General features: G+C 56.3%; 1 protein-coding gene across 1 annotated transcript in view; it reads right to left on the reverse strand.

Moving 5' to 3' along the window:
* CHD5 (chromodomain helicase DNA binding protein 5) overlaps positions 1–16,125 on the reverse strand; it is a 56,543-nt gene that overhangs the window by 7,561 nt on the left and 32,857 nt on the right. Inside the window, exons 20-33 of the mRNA XM_048222049.2 lie at positions 14,907–15,038; positions 12,594–12,711; positions 11,374–11,498; positions 10,089–10,320; positions 9,803–9,913; positions 9,288–9,460; positions 8,637–8,811; positions 8,182–8,274; positions 7,880–7,968; positions 7,441–7,574; positions 6,876–7,020; positions 6,332–6,491; positions 4,623–4,702; positions 4,252–4,369 (exon numbers count right to left, since the gene is read on the reverse strand). Of these exons, the coding sequence (XP_048078006.1) occupies positions 4,252–4,369; positions 4,623–4,702; positions 6,332–6,491; positions 6,876–7,020; positions 7,441–7,574; positions 7,880–7,968; positions 8,182–8,274; positions 8,637–8,811; positions 9,288–9,460; positions 9,803–9,913; positions 10,089–10,320; positions 11,374–11,498; positions 12,594–12,711; positions 14,907–15,038 (1,885 nt within the window). The remainder of the gene's footprint in view (positions 1–4,251; positions 4,370–4,622; positions 4,703–6,331; positions 6,492–6,875; positions 7,021–7,440; positions 7,575–7,879; positions 7,969–8,181; positions 8,275–8,636; positions 8,812–9,287; positions 9,461–9,802; positions 9,914–10,088; positions 10,321–11,373; positions 11,499–12,593; positions 12,712–14,906; positions 15,039–16,125) is intronic.

A 16,125-nucleotide genomic window follows, 5' to 3' on the forward strand; every position in this document is an offset into this window, starting at 1 on the left:
TTCCAACCAGTCACAGAAAAGAACATCAGTGAACAGCCCCCATCTGACAGCCGGCAAGGAAATGGGGCCTCAGGCCCCCTCCCCAAGGAGCTGACGTCGGCCAGCAAGAGTGGGCTTGGAAGCAGGTTTTTCCCCTTGAGCTGCAGACGAGAACTCAGCCCAGCCAACACCTCGATGTCGGTCTTTCGAGACCCTCAGCAGAGAACCGAGCCACACCAAGTCAGACTTGTTACCCACTGTATTGTCAGCTCGTACGTGGGAGTTGTTTGAAGAACTGAGGTTATAATAATTCGTTCTGCAGCCACAGAAAATAACACAAATAGCAAGTATGATGAAACAAAACAGGATAAAGCAAACAGCAGAAGCTAGAGCTAATGATGATTCAAAAAGCCTTAGAGAGGGGCACCTGGGTGGCTCGGTCAGTTAAGAGTCTGACTTTGGCTCATGTCATGATCTCGGGGTCCTGGGATCGAGCCCCATGTCCAGGTGCTGTGCTCGGAGGGGAGTCTGCTTGTTCCTCTCTCTCTACTCTTTCCCCCACTTGTGCACTCATGTGCGTGTGGGCGCTCTCTCTCTCTCTCAAATAAATAAATAAAATCTTAAAAAAGAAAAGAAAAGCTGTGCCAGAGAGGCAAAAAAGAAGTAGAGACAGAACAGATCCACCAGCCCCCATCTTTGGCTAACCTTGTACCTGCTTTCTTTTCTTCCTCACATTTGGAGTTTGTTGTTGAACAAAGACATATTTCTGTTTGCTGATCGCCTGCCTACCCGGCTAGAATACAAATCCACGTGAAGGCTGGGCTATTTTGGTGTATTGCTTGTGTCCCCAGGACTCAGGATAGCACCCAACACGCAGCAGGCCTTCAATACATGTTTGCTGGATGAATGAAGGAATCGATGAGTAGTAGGAATGCCAGGAGAAAATAAACATAATGGGGACAAAGGCAATACTCAAAGAGGGAATGACTGGGAATTTTCTCACAATCAATGAAAGACATAATGCTCAGCTTTAAAAATCACAATCACAAGCAAGATAATTAAAAATTTCATTGGAGTGAAACCACACGTGACCAAACACAAACAGAGTATCTTAAAAGTGGTCTTATCATGTCAAGAAAGACAGAAAAGGCAGATTTCCCACAAAGGAACAACAATTACCTTGAAAGCAGCCTTCTCAGCACAGTGGAAGCCAGAATACACAGGGAATAAACATCTTCAAAGTGCTGAGGGAAGGCGCACCTGGGTGGCTCAGTCAGTTAAGCATCCAACTCCTGATCTTGGCCCAGGTCTTGACCTCAGGGGTGTGAGTTCAAGCCTTGTGTTGGACTCCACACAGGGTGTGGAGCCTACTTAAAAAAGAAGTGCTGAGGGAAAACCCCTATCCTATCTTGTCCTTTGCTAATTATTATTCAAGAGTAAAGGGGAAAATAACACGCAATGAGAGAATCTTCCACACACAGAAATTTGCTGAAAGCACCATTAAAGGGTCTACTTTAGGAAGAAAGACACTTTAGGAAGCAATGATCAACAAGAAAGCAAACACAAAACTGCTAAGAATGGTAAGATCTAAATAAGGATTAAAGATTTAGAAATAGGCACCATAACAAATTTGGGAAATGAAAACAAGTTGAAACTAAAACACTGAGCAGCAGCATGTGGAAGATGGAAAGGGAGTGGGGCTACCCACAGCCCTTCTCTTATTCAAGAGGGATACATGTTAAAAGCTTAAGAGTATAAAATAGGATTGACTATACACTTTCTGAAGGAGTTAAGGACAAAAAGGGAAATATAAAAAAAGTCTGATCAATCCAAGAGATAGCAGGAAAGGAGGAAAAAGAAGCCAAGGGTAATATAAAGTACAAAATAAGAGAGTAGAAATACATCCAAATAGCTAGCTATTACAATAAATGTAAAGAGATCAAACTTGCCAGCTAAAAGATAGAGATTCTGTGAGTGAACTGAAGATAAACCCTGCTATGCACAGTTTATAAGACATATACCTAAAATGTAATTACACAGATTACAAGTAAAGGAATAAATGTCAACTATACTTCAATAAAAAATGTTTTAAAGTAAAGGAATGGAAGAAACGCTTGCAGATCATATATCTGATATGGAACATGTATCTATAAAGAACTCCTACAACTCAGTAATAAAAAGATAACCCAAATAAAAATGAGCAAAGGACCTGAAAAGGCATTTCTCCAACAGAGATATACAAATGGCACATGAAAAGAAACGCAGCATCTTTATGCATATGGAAATACAAATCAAAACCATTTGAGATACCCCTTCTCACCCCTTCTCATTTGATATGACTATGATCAAAAGACAAATGTTGTCAGAGGCACCTGGGTGGTTCAGTCGGTTGAGCGTCTGACTCTCAATTTTGACTCAGGTCATGATCTCAGGGTCATGAGATTGAGCCTCGTGGACCTGGCTCTGCACTCAGCAGGGGGTCTGCTTGGGATTCTCTCTCCCTCTCCCTCTCCCTCTCCCCCCCACCCCGCTTGTGCTCACTCTCTCTCTCTCAAATAAATGAATCTTAAAAAAAAAAAAAAGACAAGCATTGTCAAAGACGTGGACAAATCAGAACCCTCGTACATTGCTGATGGGAATGTAAAACGGTACAGCCACTGGAGAAAACAATCTGGCAGTTCCTCAAAATACTAAACAAAGAGTTAGCATACAATCCAGCAATTTCACTCCGAGGTAGATACCCAACAGAACTGAAACTTATGTCCACACAAAAAACGGTACATAAATGTTCACAGCAGCCAAAAATTAAAAACAACTGAAATGTCCATCAACTCATGGCTGGATAAATACTAATGCACTGTATTTATAGCGAGGACAAAGGGATGAAGCCCTGGTCCACGCCACAAGGTGGACGAACCTGGAAAACATGAAGCTAAGTGCAAGAAGCCAGACACGAAAGGGCATCTATTTGACGTTCCATTTACATGGAATGTCCAGAACACACCAATTCATAGAGACAGAAAGTAGATGAGTGATTGCTGGGGTGGAGAGGAAGAAATGGGTAACAAATGCTAATGGACGTGGGGTTTCTTTTTGGAGTGATGAAAACATTCTAAGATTATTTGTGCTGGTGGTTGCACAACTCTGCAAATATACTAAAAATCACCAACTTGTACATTTTAAATGGGTGACCTGTGGGGCACCTGGGTGGCTCAGTTGGTTAAGCGTCCGACTCTCGATTTTGGCTCGCTCGGGTCATGGTCTCAGGATCCTGGGATTGAGCCCCACATCGGGCTCTGCGCTCAGTGGGGAGTCTACTTGTCCCTCTGCTCCTCCCCCTCCTCCCCCTGCTCCTGCTCGCTCCTCTCTCTCAAATAAAAAAAAATCTTTAAAAATAAATTAATAAAATAAGTGAACTGTATCCTGTGTGATTATATCATAAAAGAGTGTGTGTACATGTATTTTTTGAAGTAAAAGGATATTAAAACATATACCAAATGTAAACTCAACAAAATCATCCGAATCAGCCTAAATAAACCTTAAAGCAAAAAGTATCAGGAGGAACAAAAGGGTCATTATGTAAGAGGCACACTTCCCAGAAAAATATCTAAAACCTAAGCCAATATGCACCTAACAACCAGTCTCAAATGATACGAGGCCTACTCTGGCCTTACAAGGAGAAAGACACCGATCCAGTCATAGTGAGAGATCCTGACACAAGTCTCGCAGTCTTGACAGGTCAAAGCAAAGCCAGAAATGAGTAAGGATATAAGAAACTCGAACAAGATAATGATCTGACACGTGTATCTAGAACCTCGCACCCGGCGATTCAGAGAATAGGTGTATCTTTTCAAGCGCACATGACCATTTACAAAATCATACTATATTACATAATTCAAAAGCACACCGTGTCACAAGACCATATTATGCCAGGAAGCAGGTTTCATCGACACCATGTAGAAACAATACCATACAGACTCATGGGCCCCAACCCCGGTGCAACAGAGTTAGAAATCCTAATAAAAAGACAGCCTGAAAACCCCCGAACTCGGCATCGTAAGAAAAGGTGAAATCCACCGTAGAGACCTGAGCCCCTGGCTCTCTCCTCATCCTGGAGACCCTGTTGGGCTAGGACTGAGCCCACCGCCCAGCCAGGGAGAGACGGAGGGGAACACAGCCTGGCCGCTGGCCGCCCTCCTCTGAGCCAGGGCTGCTGAGGCCAGAGGCCACGTGGAGCGGGGGGGCCGGGGGGGTGACCGTGGGAAGCCGCACCTCTTGGCAGCTGCTCTGGGGACGGCGGGGCCTTCTCCGTCTCCTCCGGCCGCTCCTTGCCATCTGAGCTCTCATGCTTGTCCTCGCCCTCCACTCTGTCCTGGGCTGTTGGCAGGGCCTGGGGAGGACAGGCTCGGGATGCTGCGAGGCCTGGGGCCTCAGTAGTGTGGAGGGCAGAGGACAGGCGCCGGGCTGGGAACCCACCCTCCTGGTTCCCATCTGCGCTCCCAACCTGCTCTCCAAAACCCAGAGGCCCCGATGTGGTGTCCGGAGGCCTGGGTTCCAGCTGCCCAAGCAAGGGCTGAGAAGGTCCCCAGACCCAACCCCCAACCCGCACCCCCCAGGGGCCCAGACACCAGCACCTTCCATACCTGGATTTCTGGGGGCTTCTTTGGCTTCTGAACCCCCAGCTCCTTCTCATCCATGTAGCCCAGCTGGGCTTCCATTTTGTCTGAAAGATCAAAGGAAAGAGGTAAGATAGGTGGGCGAGGGCAGGCACGGGGTGAAGGGCAGGAAACGGGGGTACCAGGTGGCTCCATTTGGGCCAGGCACCTCCAGGAGAAGGACAGGTGAACCAGGTGAGCCACAGACCCAAGGTTAAGCCTGCAGACATGGGGATCCTTGGAGGACCTTGGGCCCAGTGAGGCAGAAGCCAGAGGCTGATGGGACAGGGTTGCCCAAAGCAGGGTTCCCCACCTAAAAGCAGGGAGGTGAGGTGGGTGGAGGCTGGCCTAGGAGCCAGAACAGCTGGGTGTGGTTCCCGCTTTCCGGCTGGCTGACAAGCCATGTGCTTTCCCTTACTGGGCCGATTCTCGACAGCCTGCCAAGTGCCGGTGACTCTCGTACTCCAAGTAGCCCTGGGAAGTGGGCACTAGCCTGTCCCACATCACGGATGAGAAAACGGGGCTCTCACAGGGCCAGGAACCAAACCCAGGCCTGTCCACTCCAAAGGGCACACTTGTGCCCAGAAGCGGCACGTGTCACCTGGCATCGGTAGGTCAGCGCCAGGCCTTCGAGGTTCATTTGAGAGAAGAAGATGTTTTGCCCAAATAAATGCATGGATCACCAAAGAGATAACCCATCAAAGAAGAGCAAAGGATCTGGAAAAGACATTTCACCAAAGAAGATACACAAGTGGCCCAGAAGCACATGAAAAGATCCTCAACATCTTTGGCCGTCAGTGAGACACAAATCAAGACCACGGGGAGATACCACTTCACACCCACTAGGATGGCTACGAGCAAAAAGTCAGACAACAAATGTTCCGTGAGGATGTGGGGAAACTGGAACCGTCATACGTGGCTGGGGAAAATGTAAGATGACGTGGCCACTGTGAAAAAATCCAGCAGTTCCTCCGCACATTACACCCTGCAATCCAGCAAGGCCATTCCTAGCGACACGCGCACGAGAGGCAGTGAAGAGATGTGTCCTCGCTCGAACCCGGACGTTCACAGCCACGCGCCACTCGCAGCGTCCCTCACATTATTCACACTGGCCAAAAAGTAGAAACAACCCCAAATCCATCAGCTGATGAACGAATAAACAAAAATAGGGTTCATCCATACAACCGAGTAGTATCCGGCCATGAAAAGGAATGAAGCAATGACCCCCCTTACAGCACGGACGAACCTCGAAAACAGGCTGGAGAACAAAACCGGACCCAGAAGGCCACATATGATATAGTTTCATCTATGGGAAAGGTCCAGAACAGGCAAAGCCACAGACACAACGAAGATTAGTGGCTGCCAGGGGCTGGCGGGGGAAGGGACGAGGAGTGACTGCTAACAGGTACGAGGTTTTCTCTGGGGTACAAAAACCTTCCAGCATTAGAAGTGATGCAACCTGGGAATGTACTAGTAACTCCTGAACAGTAGTTACGAATGTTCAGGTCTACGAATTGTGGTCTACGAATAGCCATTAAAAAGAGAAAGTCTGAGGAGAGCAACATTTCTGCAGGCAGAAGCTCGTGGGGGGAAGGGAGGCTGTCCGACGTGGGTCGTGCGGAGGACCCAGGCTCTCCTGCGGCCTTGCCACCCGCCGTGCCCCAGGTGCCCCCCCCCACACTCATTGGAGCCCAGACCTGGCAGGCCCAGTGGGGCCGGCAGGAGGTGGGCAGGGCTGGCGGGCACTGGCGTGTTGGGGTCCGAGGAGATGACCTCGCTTGGCTTCTTGCCCTCGGGCCCCTCAGGGATCAAGTCCGGGGTGCTGTACTTCCCGTTAACATGCTCAAACTCCTGAACCTGGGGCGGGAGGCAGGGAAGGAGAGAGGGAGGTGGTCTCAGCTCAGCCCTAAGGGCCTCGGGCAGCCAGTGGGACTGGGGGTGTCCCAGGCTTGGGATGAATGCCACCTCCCCCCAAGGCTAGCCGAGCCAAATGCACTTCTGACCACAAACTGCCGTGCCAGGCCCCACCCCCACCCCATCTCTCTGTGTCCTCTGCCCTGTGACCTGCCATCCCCACCTCCAGCCTTCCCACCCCCACCCAGACAGGTGTTCAGAGCGGTCCCTCTAGCCTGACTCAGTGTCCTGAGCCAGGCACTTGCCCTCTGCCCGCTGACCCCCAGGGGGCACACGAGGGCCATGGGGGGCCGCCAGGAAAGGCCCGGGCAAGGCTTACTCACCCACCTTCTTCCTAACTAGTGACATGACCCCGATGCGAGTGAGCACGTGCTGCCTCGAGAGGCCCTCCCGGGGCACGCCGTCCGCGAAGGTCTCTGCGCCGTCAGCCCCCGGCTCACACAGGTGCCGCATGAAGAGGGACACATAGGCTCTGGGGTGGGGGGGACTGGGGCTCAGGGAGTGGGGGGCCAGCGAGGACCCTCTGAGAGGGCTGGCAGGACCCCCAGCAAACCCCCTGGCTGGAACCATCATCCATCACCTGCCTCCCAGCCAGGCCTGCTGGGTCAGACCCCCAGGAAAGGACAGAGGGGGCCTCCCCTGGAAAGGGAACCCCTAGGACAGCCCTTGCCCCAGATCTGGTCTAGCAGAGGTGGCTGGTCAATGTTTTCTACAAATGAGCCCTGCCCGGGCCTAGACCCCAGCCACCAGAAGGCCAGACAACAGTGAATCCTCCAGACAAGCAGCCCAGGCCGAGAGCACAAATGATGCCCGTCGTGCAGTCTCGTCCCGTGGAGCCCACCCACTCTGCATTGGGCAGCTACACCCTGGGCCACCCCCTCAGCCCCTTTACCTAAATTCCTTCTCACTCTTCCCGCGAAGGTCCCGCACCAGCCAGTGGGAGTTGAAGGCGTCCTGGGGGGGCATGCCCCAGCGCATGATGGCGTTCAGAAAGGCCTTCCGCTGCCGGGCATTGAAGCCCAGCACCTGGGTGGGCAGGGAGCGGGGTGAAGGCACAGAAAATTCAGGGATGGGGAGAAAGGCATATGGAGGGGAAGAGGCAGGGAGGAGCACAGAGAAGGCAGGGGCCTCCAGCTGGGCGGGACCCAGAGGGCAGAGCCCAGACCCAGGGTCTGTCCTGGCCCCACCTCTACACAGTTGTGACCCTGGGCAAGCCCCTCGCCCTCCTGCCTCCACCCCTGCTCCATACCCCAGAGGTGTAGCAGGGGTGAGCTCTTTGTTCTGAGGAGGGGGAAGGGGAGCTGGGGAAAGGGTGTGCAGGCGGGTCCCACCTCGATATTGCCACCCACACGGGCAAGAAGAGGTGGCAAGGGCTTGTCCCTGTCGCTCTTCAGCTGCCTCCTGGATTGTCGCCGTCCACCTGGGAAGTAGCCCCACCACAACACCTCACTGGAGCCCGGGGTGTCCTGACCCCCCACCCTACCCACCAACTCACCCCAGGACAGCAGGATCCCTCAGGACATCCCCCAAAGGATGGATGACTGTCCTGATGCTCCCAGGGGACCCCAGCCTGACCATCAGCCCCTGACACAGGTCTGGACCCCACCCCAGGGTCAGCAGCCCTGAGACTCACTCTGCCCTTCGGGCCTTTCCTCAAAGTCCTCGTCCTCATCCTCGGAGCCGATGGAATATTCAGACTGGTTATCTGAGAGCTCGTCCTGCCACTCTGTGAAGGGCCACGTGGAAAGGCACAGAGTGAGCCCCAACAACCCCCCAAACCCCAGCCCAGTGGGGAGAGAGACAATGAAAACAGCCCCAGGGGAACTTCCTGTGAGCTCACTGAATCCCACCAGCCCTGCACTATATCCTAAGATATTGTACCATGACCCTCCCTCTTTTACAGATGGGGAAACTGAGGCTTGCCCAAGGAAGTCACGGGACCACTATCTATCTAGTTCTCCCCGACACCCAACAGCCCACACCTGCTCCAAGCCCCCTTTCTCCAAGAAGACCCCCCACATGCACACTAGCCCCCACACTCCCTACTCTCGGGCGTCCGCGGGCTTTCTGCCTGCGGGGGCCACGCACCCTGGTCCTCCTGGGAGGCGTCGTTGTAGTTGACCTGCTTGCGGACGCGCTTGCCCTTGCCCAGATTGCGGGCCAGGTCCTCCTGCTGCTGCTCGTAGTGGTGTCGCAGCAGCTTCTCCCAGTAGTCGGGGTCCACGTTCTCTTCCTGCTTGATGATCTCCCGCTCGACCTCCTCCTGGAGACACAGGCACGGGGGCCCATGACGGCAGGACCCGCAGACACAGGCCCCTGGGAGCCTCCTGCTGCCTCCACACCTCACCCTCCAGGAACTCAGGGATCAATCTGAAAGCCTGCCTACTCCAGGAAGCCACCTTGATCACCCCAGCCCCAAATGGTCTTCATCCTGCTCCTGTCACAGTTATTCATTCATTCATTCATTCATCAGTTCGTTCATTAATTCCTACACTCCACAAGTATTTCCTGGCCTTGTGCCAGGTATTGGGGTACAGAATTGAGTAAGCCCCACCCCCGCCCTCAGGAGGCCCCCCGGTTCCTGAACGATAATTAGCACGAAGGGCTTGGAGGACGGTGGGAGTAGAGGAGAAAGCAGAGAGGCCACTCAAGAAAGACCCACAGACTGGCCCTCAGGAGATAAAAGTTTGCTGGGCGGAGATGGGCGGGGCCGCGACGGGGGCGGGGCCCCGGGCTTACCACGCCGTCCTCCTCGCGCACCACGTACTGCGCCACCTTGAAGGAGCTCAGGTACTCGTTCATATTCTGCAGCTCCGTGTCGTCCGTGGCGTCCTGGTTTCTGTCCAGCAGCTTGGAGATGGCCGCATCGTCATAGTGGATCACACTGCTGTCCTCCACGTCCTTGTTGTCGCCTGGGGCAGGCAGGGTGCAGAATGAGGGGACAGATGGGGGTGCCCAGGTCCGACCGTGGGGACCCCACAGGGACAGGCTTCTGACTCTGGCCCTTCCCACCCCCCAGCAGAGGCTGCAGCGGAGGAGCACGATGACCAGAAAGCGGAACCTGCACCATAACAGCCCCACTGCCTGCCCACCCGACAGTCCGCGGCTACCCTAGCGAGTGGCCGGTGGGGACGGGCAGGAGAGCACGACAAAATGCAGAAGGGGCAGGGCGGGGTGGGGAGAAATGCTTCCTCTCCAGGAACAGCCACTGGAAGCACAGGAGGCGCTGGGAGCTGGGCTGAGTTAGCTCCTACCTGGCGGGGTGCTGCCATGCTTCTTCTTGGCACTGGCAGCCAGGGCTCCCCCTTTGGAGGACTGGACATCAGGGATGGGTGTGACAGGCCTCTGGCCCTGAGACATCATGCCTGTAGGACAGAGTCAGAGGGGCTGCAGGACTGGGGGGCAGCACCCAGAGAGGCCGCCCTGGCCCTACCCACCCTGGCCGGAGACAGGGAGCAGAGGAGAGAGGCCGTGGGCCGGCGCAGGCCCTGGGATGGGTGTCTGGAACAGCCCCCACCCCCAGCCGCCCTGGACGCCCACCCTCCACGTCGTCCTTGAAGAGCTCCTCTGTGCCGAACTTGAGGATGTCGTCCAGCTCCTGCTTGGTCATGGAGCCGGACTTGGAGCCGAGGCCGGGCCGCACCACTAGGTGCGTGAGCATCATCTTGCGCTTGGCCACCTGCGTGATGCGCTCCTCCACCGAGGCCCGGGTCACGAAGCGGTAGATCATCACCTTCTTGTTCTGTCCGATGCGGTGGGCGCGGCTGAAGGCCTGGGGGCAAGCTGCAGCTCAGTGCTTGGGGCCCAGCCGAGGGCTGGGGGTGCAGGGCCGGGCACCCCATGGAGAAAGGGGGTGTGCACACATGTTCACGGGCATGCTCTGCATGGAACGAGCTGTGTAACCCCGTGGAAATGCACACACATCGGGGCAGCTGTGCTGGCTTCCTAGCCATGTGTAGTCTCGCGTGGGCCTGGGCGCCTGTGTGCGTGGAGCTGGACATGACGGCAGGTGGGCAGCGATGTGTGCAAGGGGCAGTGGAGCCAGTGCACTGGACGTGTCAGAGCCACGTGGGGCTCTGATGGCAGTCCTGGGGAGATGGGGTGACTGAGCCGCTCACTGATGGGACTGCATGGGACTGCATGGCCACCTCGGGAGGGCAGCAAGGCCCAGAAGCTGTCTGGGGTGGTATGAGGACAAGCCTGAGGCTCTGTGCATTAGGCGTCTGCAGGATGAGACCCTAGTGTGCTGCTACCTACGCGGGTGACTGCTCATGGCTGCACACGTGTGCGTGAGACATGAGTGTGTGTGTGTGTGTGTGTGTGTGTGTGTGTGTGCGCGTGTGTCCATCCCTGCCCCAGGTGGGGTGGCCAGGCAACAACTGTGTGTGTGTCTCTACTCCCACAACCCCTCCCCCCTTCAGCTCTCCATCCTTCCTCACCAGCCCCTTTTGCCCCCTCCTTCATCTCTTCTCCCACAGGCTTGGCCCCCCACTCTCTTTCCCTTGCTTCCTCTCCAAATGGCTCCCTCTGGGTCCCAGGACTCCCTCCTCCTGCCTCCTTCCATGGCCTTGGTCCCAAGAGTGATGGGATGGACCAGGGGTTACCAGGCACACAGTGCTGTGTGTCCTGCCCTCTCTGGACAATTCCTCTTTTGTACAATGAGGGAGCCGGAGGGGCAGGGCAAAGCCTCCACTCCCCGCGGCCCGGGGCCCCTCTTGGGGCTGGGATCCCATGAGATGCAGTCTGAGGGGGAGGGGTGGAAAGCCCACAGAACCAGGGGTGGCAAGGGGCTGTCTGAGAGGGCTGTGGTGTCAGGGCCGCAGACCTGGATGTCATTGTGTGGATTCCAGTCCGAGTCGTAGATGATCACGGTGTCTGCTGTGGCCAGGTTGATGCCCAGGCCCCCCGCCCGGGTGGAGAGGAGAAAGCAGAACTGCTGCGCCCCAGGGGCTGAGGAAGAGAGGCAGGTGCCCGGTGGGGTCAGAGCGGGGAGGGAGGGGACAGGTGGACAGCAGAGAGCAGGGCGGAAGAGGATACAAGAGGGAACGGGTACTGGGGACTGTGATCCCATCATGGACAACAACAGCCCCAGCTGTGTTCAGGGAAGCTGGAGGCGGCCAGGGGCCCAGGGTGGGCACAGAGCAGCCCACTCGAGCCCCACTTAGCCCCCAGCTGTGCTCTGAGCCCTGACCCAACAGGAGGGACCCTGAGTGAGAAGGAAGTTGATTTTCAAAGCGCAGATGGACAAAGAACATAGTACAAATAGCCAGCAAACACGGGCAGAGTCCCTAATAAGGGTTGGCCCCGGAGGGCTCAGTCCTTCGTGCCCTCCCAGCTTTGCCTAGCCCATGATGCTACCAGCGTGGCCAGGGAGCACTCAGGGTCACAGCTCCAGGGCCCCAGCCGCCCTGCTGGGCAGTGCCCACTGTCACAGGACAGCTCGTACTCAGGCCCCTCTGGGCCCTTCCTACGGAACCTGGGACTGCCCTGTGCGCCCACAAGAGTGCAAACAGGTTCCCAGTCCTCCCAGTGCCTCGGCCACTCCCACTTCCGTCTAGATCCGGAAACTCCATACTGGCTCTACCTCCATCACGAGTGGACAACGGGAACCACTCCTTTGGGCATCTGGGCAGTGGGGCCCCGGGCTGGCCGTCCTGCACTGCTCATAACTGCTGGTCGGTCTGGCGTCAGTATCCGAAGCCCACAGGTGACAGCCAGACCCTCAGGGCCGGCTTCATTTAGTAACAGAGGTGGTACTCTCCCCCCTCTCTGCCTTTCTCCTTGTCTGGTTCTCGGTTCTGCACAGGTTACCTCCTGGACCCCTCGGCACCCCAGCTGGCCCCCAGAAGGTCCATGGAATTAACTCCTTTTAGCATTTAAAACTAAGGGGCAGCTGTTAGGACCTAAGGACTGGTCTGCTTTCTTCAGCCACTTGAGGGGAAGCTACTCTGAGCAGCCACCTGGGGGGCCTGGCTAAGATCCCAGCCTGGGAGAAAAAGCAGACATGGGGTCCCCATCAAGAACCCCTGGGTGAGGCAGGGGTACCGTTGAATCTGTCGATCGCCTCTTGTCGGAGGCCCCCAGTGATGCCACCATCAATCCGCTCATACTTGTAGCCCTCATACTCCAGGAAGTCTTCCAGAAGGTCCAGCATCTTGGTCATCTGCAGGGGACATGGGATGCCTGAGGGGCTGCCACGGAGCAAGGAACCCCATGGGGCCATGGGCACATGGGGGAAGACAGAGCAGCCTGCTGAGTGGGGAGACAGGTGGGCCCAGGCAGACCTGACACGGGGCTCTCTGGAGAACAGTGCAGCCTCCAACCTCAACCCCCAGAGCCACAGCATCCCCCACGCCAGCCCCACAGCCCTCTGCCTAAAACACAGCTCTGAGCATGAGCTTCCCTGCTCTCACCCCACAGAAGTCCCAGCTCCTCGCCCTGGCACTCCAAGCTGGCAGGACTCGGCGCCCGGCCCAGTCCGCCCAGGCTTCATTTCTCAAAGCTTCCGTCATACCCCCCAGCCACCCCAAATTACTTGGACTCTCCTGTAATGCCCACCCCCTTCCTGCTTAGGAAACTCAAACAGCACCTCTTCTGTGAGGTCTTCCCTGATTTCACCGCTGCTTATAAGAAGAGGAAGGCAGTCCCTTCGGGGCTCCCCTACCGCTGTGTGCCTCCCTTCGTTCCTGAGAGATAGTTCAGCTGGATATAAAACAATCTGCTCCCACAGGGTGCTGGAGATTTGCACTTGTCCCCTGCCCCCCACTGTCGCTGACGAGAAGTCCGAGGACAGTCTGCTCATCGTTCCTTGTAGGTACTGGTTCTGAAGTGTTTATACTTCTATATCTCGCTCTGTGCTCCAGAGTGCATTCCAGATCTGAGACCTCGCTCACGTCTTTCCCCGGGTCTGCGAGCTCTCACGGAGTCCAGCTTCCATCACCGTTTTCTCTACTTCTTCCCAAGGGGTCCTCCAGGCGATTTCTCATTTCTAAGCTCCTCTCTCTCTGCTGCATTCTGGGACGATCCCTCAGGGCTGCTGGGTCCATTCATCAGCAGTGTCTTCACCAGGGTCGAGAGTTAATCCAATCTTTTGTAATGTCTCATTTCAATTGCAGGCAGATCCTTTTCGTATCCGATTCTTCTTGTTTCATTCCTTCCTGCTTGTGCTTAACTGATTTCTTCTTGATTGACAGGTGTTACTCCATTAATTTTGAGGGTCCTGAACATGTTTGTCTCAAGTCTTTTTCAGCCTGTTCTATTATTCCCTTCATTCGGATTCTGACCTACTGTTTTGTGGAATGTCTTTTTGTCATGAGTTCTGGCGGTGGGGTTTTTCGGCTCATTTTGGATGGGAGGGCTCTGTCTCTGGAACTTTCCCTCTGTGCACACTTCTAGGAGTTGTGCAGTTCCTTCTACTTGGTCCCTCGAGGCCTCAGCCCAGAATCCTGTCTTATGTCGGCAGGGGGTTGGGGGAAAGTGTGGATCCAGTCTCCAGGCCAGTCCACAGTCCCAGGCTTGGTCAGCTTTCCCCAAATCCCTCGGCCTCCTGCAGGCCCATGATGGGATCAGGGGCTGCAGGCGGGAGCAGCTGTTACCAGTCGGCTTCAGCACACAGAGCAGACACATCCTACTTTGTAGCTTTGAGCAAGGGGCCGGGCTCGGTCTCACCACACGGAAGCATTTTACCACCAGGCCCCCACAGGAACACTGCTGTGACTTCCATCACAGAGATGCCCCCAGAGCCAAGTAACTGTGTCTTTACCTCTGTCTCCCACACTGGACTGCGAGTGTCTCAAGGATAGGGACTGGCCCCGTGCCTAGCATAGAGCCTGACGGTGGACAGATGCAACCAGAGGGATGAAGGAACGAGGACACAGACCAGCTGACCCCCAAGGCTGCACAGCATGCCTCTGACCACCCAAGAGGCAATGCTGCGAGTGCTGGAGAAGGCCTCCTGGCGCTGCCCCCGGGCGGGCTCCCCCCGAGCCCGCCCCGGACCCCTCTGTGGGAAGTCAGGCTGCAGGGGTGAAGGGCAAGGGCTGTCATGCCAGCCAGGACACCAAAACCGGCTCCGCAGCTTCAGGAGCAGGCCAGAAGGGGCAAGTGGTGAGGAAGACACTGGCCTTTACAGCCAAGGTGCCCTGCGTGCCAAGAGCTTGGCACCCGGCCAGTTTCCCTTGGCCGTGTCAGGCCTGGGCACAGAGGAGTGACTTTCGACAGGCAGTCCCCACAGGAACAGCACCAGGCCTTGCGGGCTGCCTGCGGGTTGTGCGCCCAGCTAGCGGCGGTGCCCTCCGCAGGGTGCAGCGTGGAGGCTGGGGAGGCAGGGAGGTCAGCCAGCCCCCGGGGCCCGCTCACCTGGGAGAAGATGAGCACACGGTGGCCTTCGTCCCGCAGTTTCTTCAGCATCTTCTGCAGCAGCATGAGCTTGCCTGAAGACTTGACCAGGGAGCTGCCGTCGTAGGAGCCGTTGGGCAAGACGGGGGCCTCCTGTGGACATAGCGCGAGTTGGGGCGCTGGGGGCTTCCCTTCTGCTCTCTGGCTCTGCACCAGCGAGGCCCGCAGGGGTGGGGCAGAGGCCCAGTGATGGACTGAGCACAAAGCCCGAGCCCGGGTCAGGCCAGGCTCGGTAGAGGCAGAAGGGGCCACGCATCTCACCGGCCCCTTCCCGGCACAGCGGTCCCAGGCGCAGCGCAGACAGGCCGGCCCGCCCTCCGTCTCCCCCTGCTGGCGCTCCACCAAGACACCGGGGACATCCTCAGCCACCAGGCGGGTGACAGAGTCCTAAGCTAAGCCAGCCTTCCCAGAAGGAATGATGCCTGGTCTCCGGGGTCACCCGAGGGCGCATCCTGGCCAGCCAGCCCTGCACCCCAGCCCGGCAGGACGTCCATCCAAAGGCCCCTGCCGTGCCCGAGTGGTGAGAGCCTCAAGTGCAGATCACCCACAGCACGGCCCCCCAGGCCTCGCTCTGCTGTTCCGGGGGAGGACGCATCCCCTGCGCTTGGTTTCGGTGAGAACCAGAATAGTAGGGTGGGCGGTGGCAAGAGCACGCCAGGCTCTCTGTGAGGACCCACTTCACGAGCACCTCCGGCTCTGGTTCTTACCCCCTCACGCGGACGCTGCTGTCCCGTTTGAGCGAGGAGAAAGCTGAGGCTCAGAGAAGGACCATTGGCTTTCCTGAGACCACAGGCCCGGAGCTGGTGTCCGACCCGGGGTCGTCTCTCACCCAGGCCTGCACATCACAATCACCTGGGGCCCCACTCAGCCTCCCTGACTCCCTTGGTGACTGAGTGCAACCAGATGAGCCCGGGGTCCCCTGCTGCGGAGGCCCCACTGCCCCCCACTACTTTATGCTCACAAGGAGGGGCCAGAGGAGGGAGAGGGCGTGCCTGAGCAGTAGATGGAGGTAGGTTTGCAGAAACCGGCATAATGGGGACCCACATCACCTCTAAGTCCTCATACTCGGGGAGGGCTGAGGGCTGAGCCCCTGCCACTGCAGCCAGGGGCATGTGGCAGCCATGCACACTCCCCACGGTGGGCAAAGGGAACCCACGACGGCAGCCTCACACCCTGACGT

This window comes from Ursus arctos, unplaced genomic scaffold (assembly GCF_023065955.2).
Source record: "Ursus arctos isolate Adak ecotype North America unplaced genomic scaffold, UrsArc2.0 scaffold_32, whole genome shotgun sequence".
NCBI lineage: Eukaryota > Metazoa > Chordata > Mammalia > Carnivora > Ursidae > Ursus > Ursus arctos.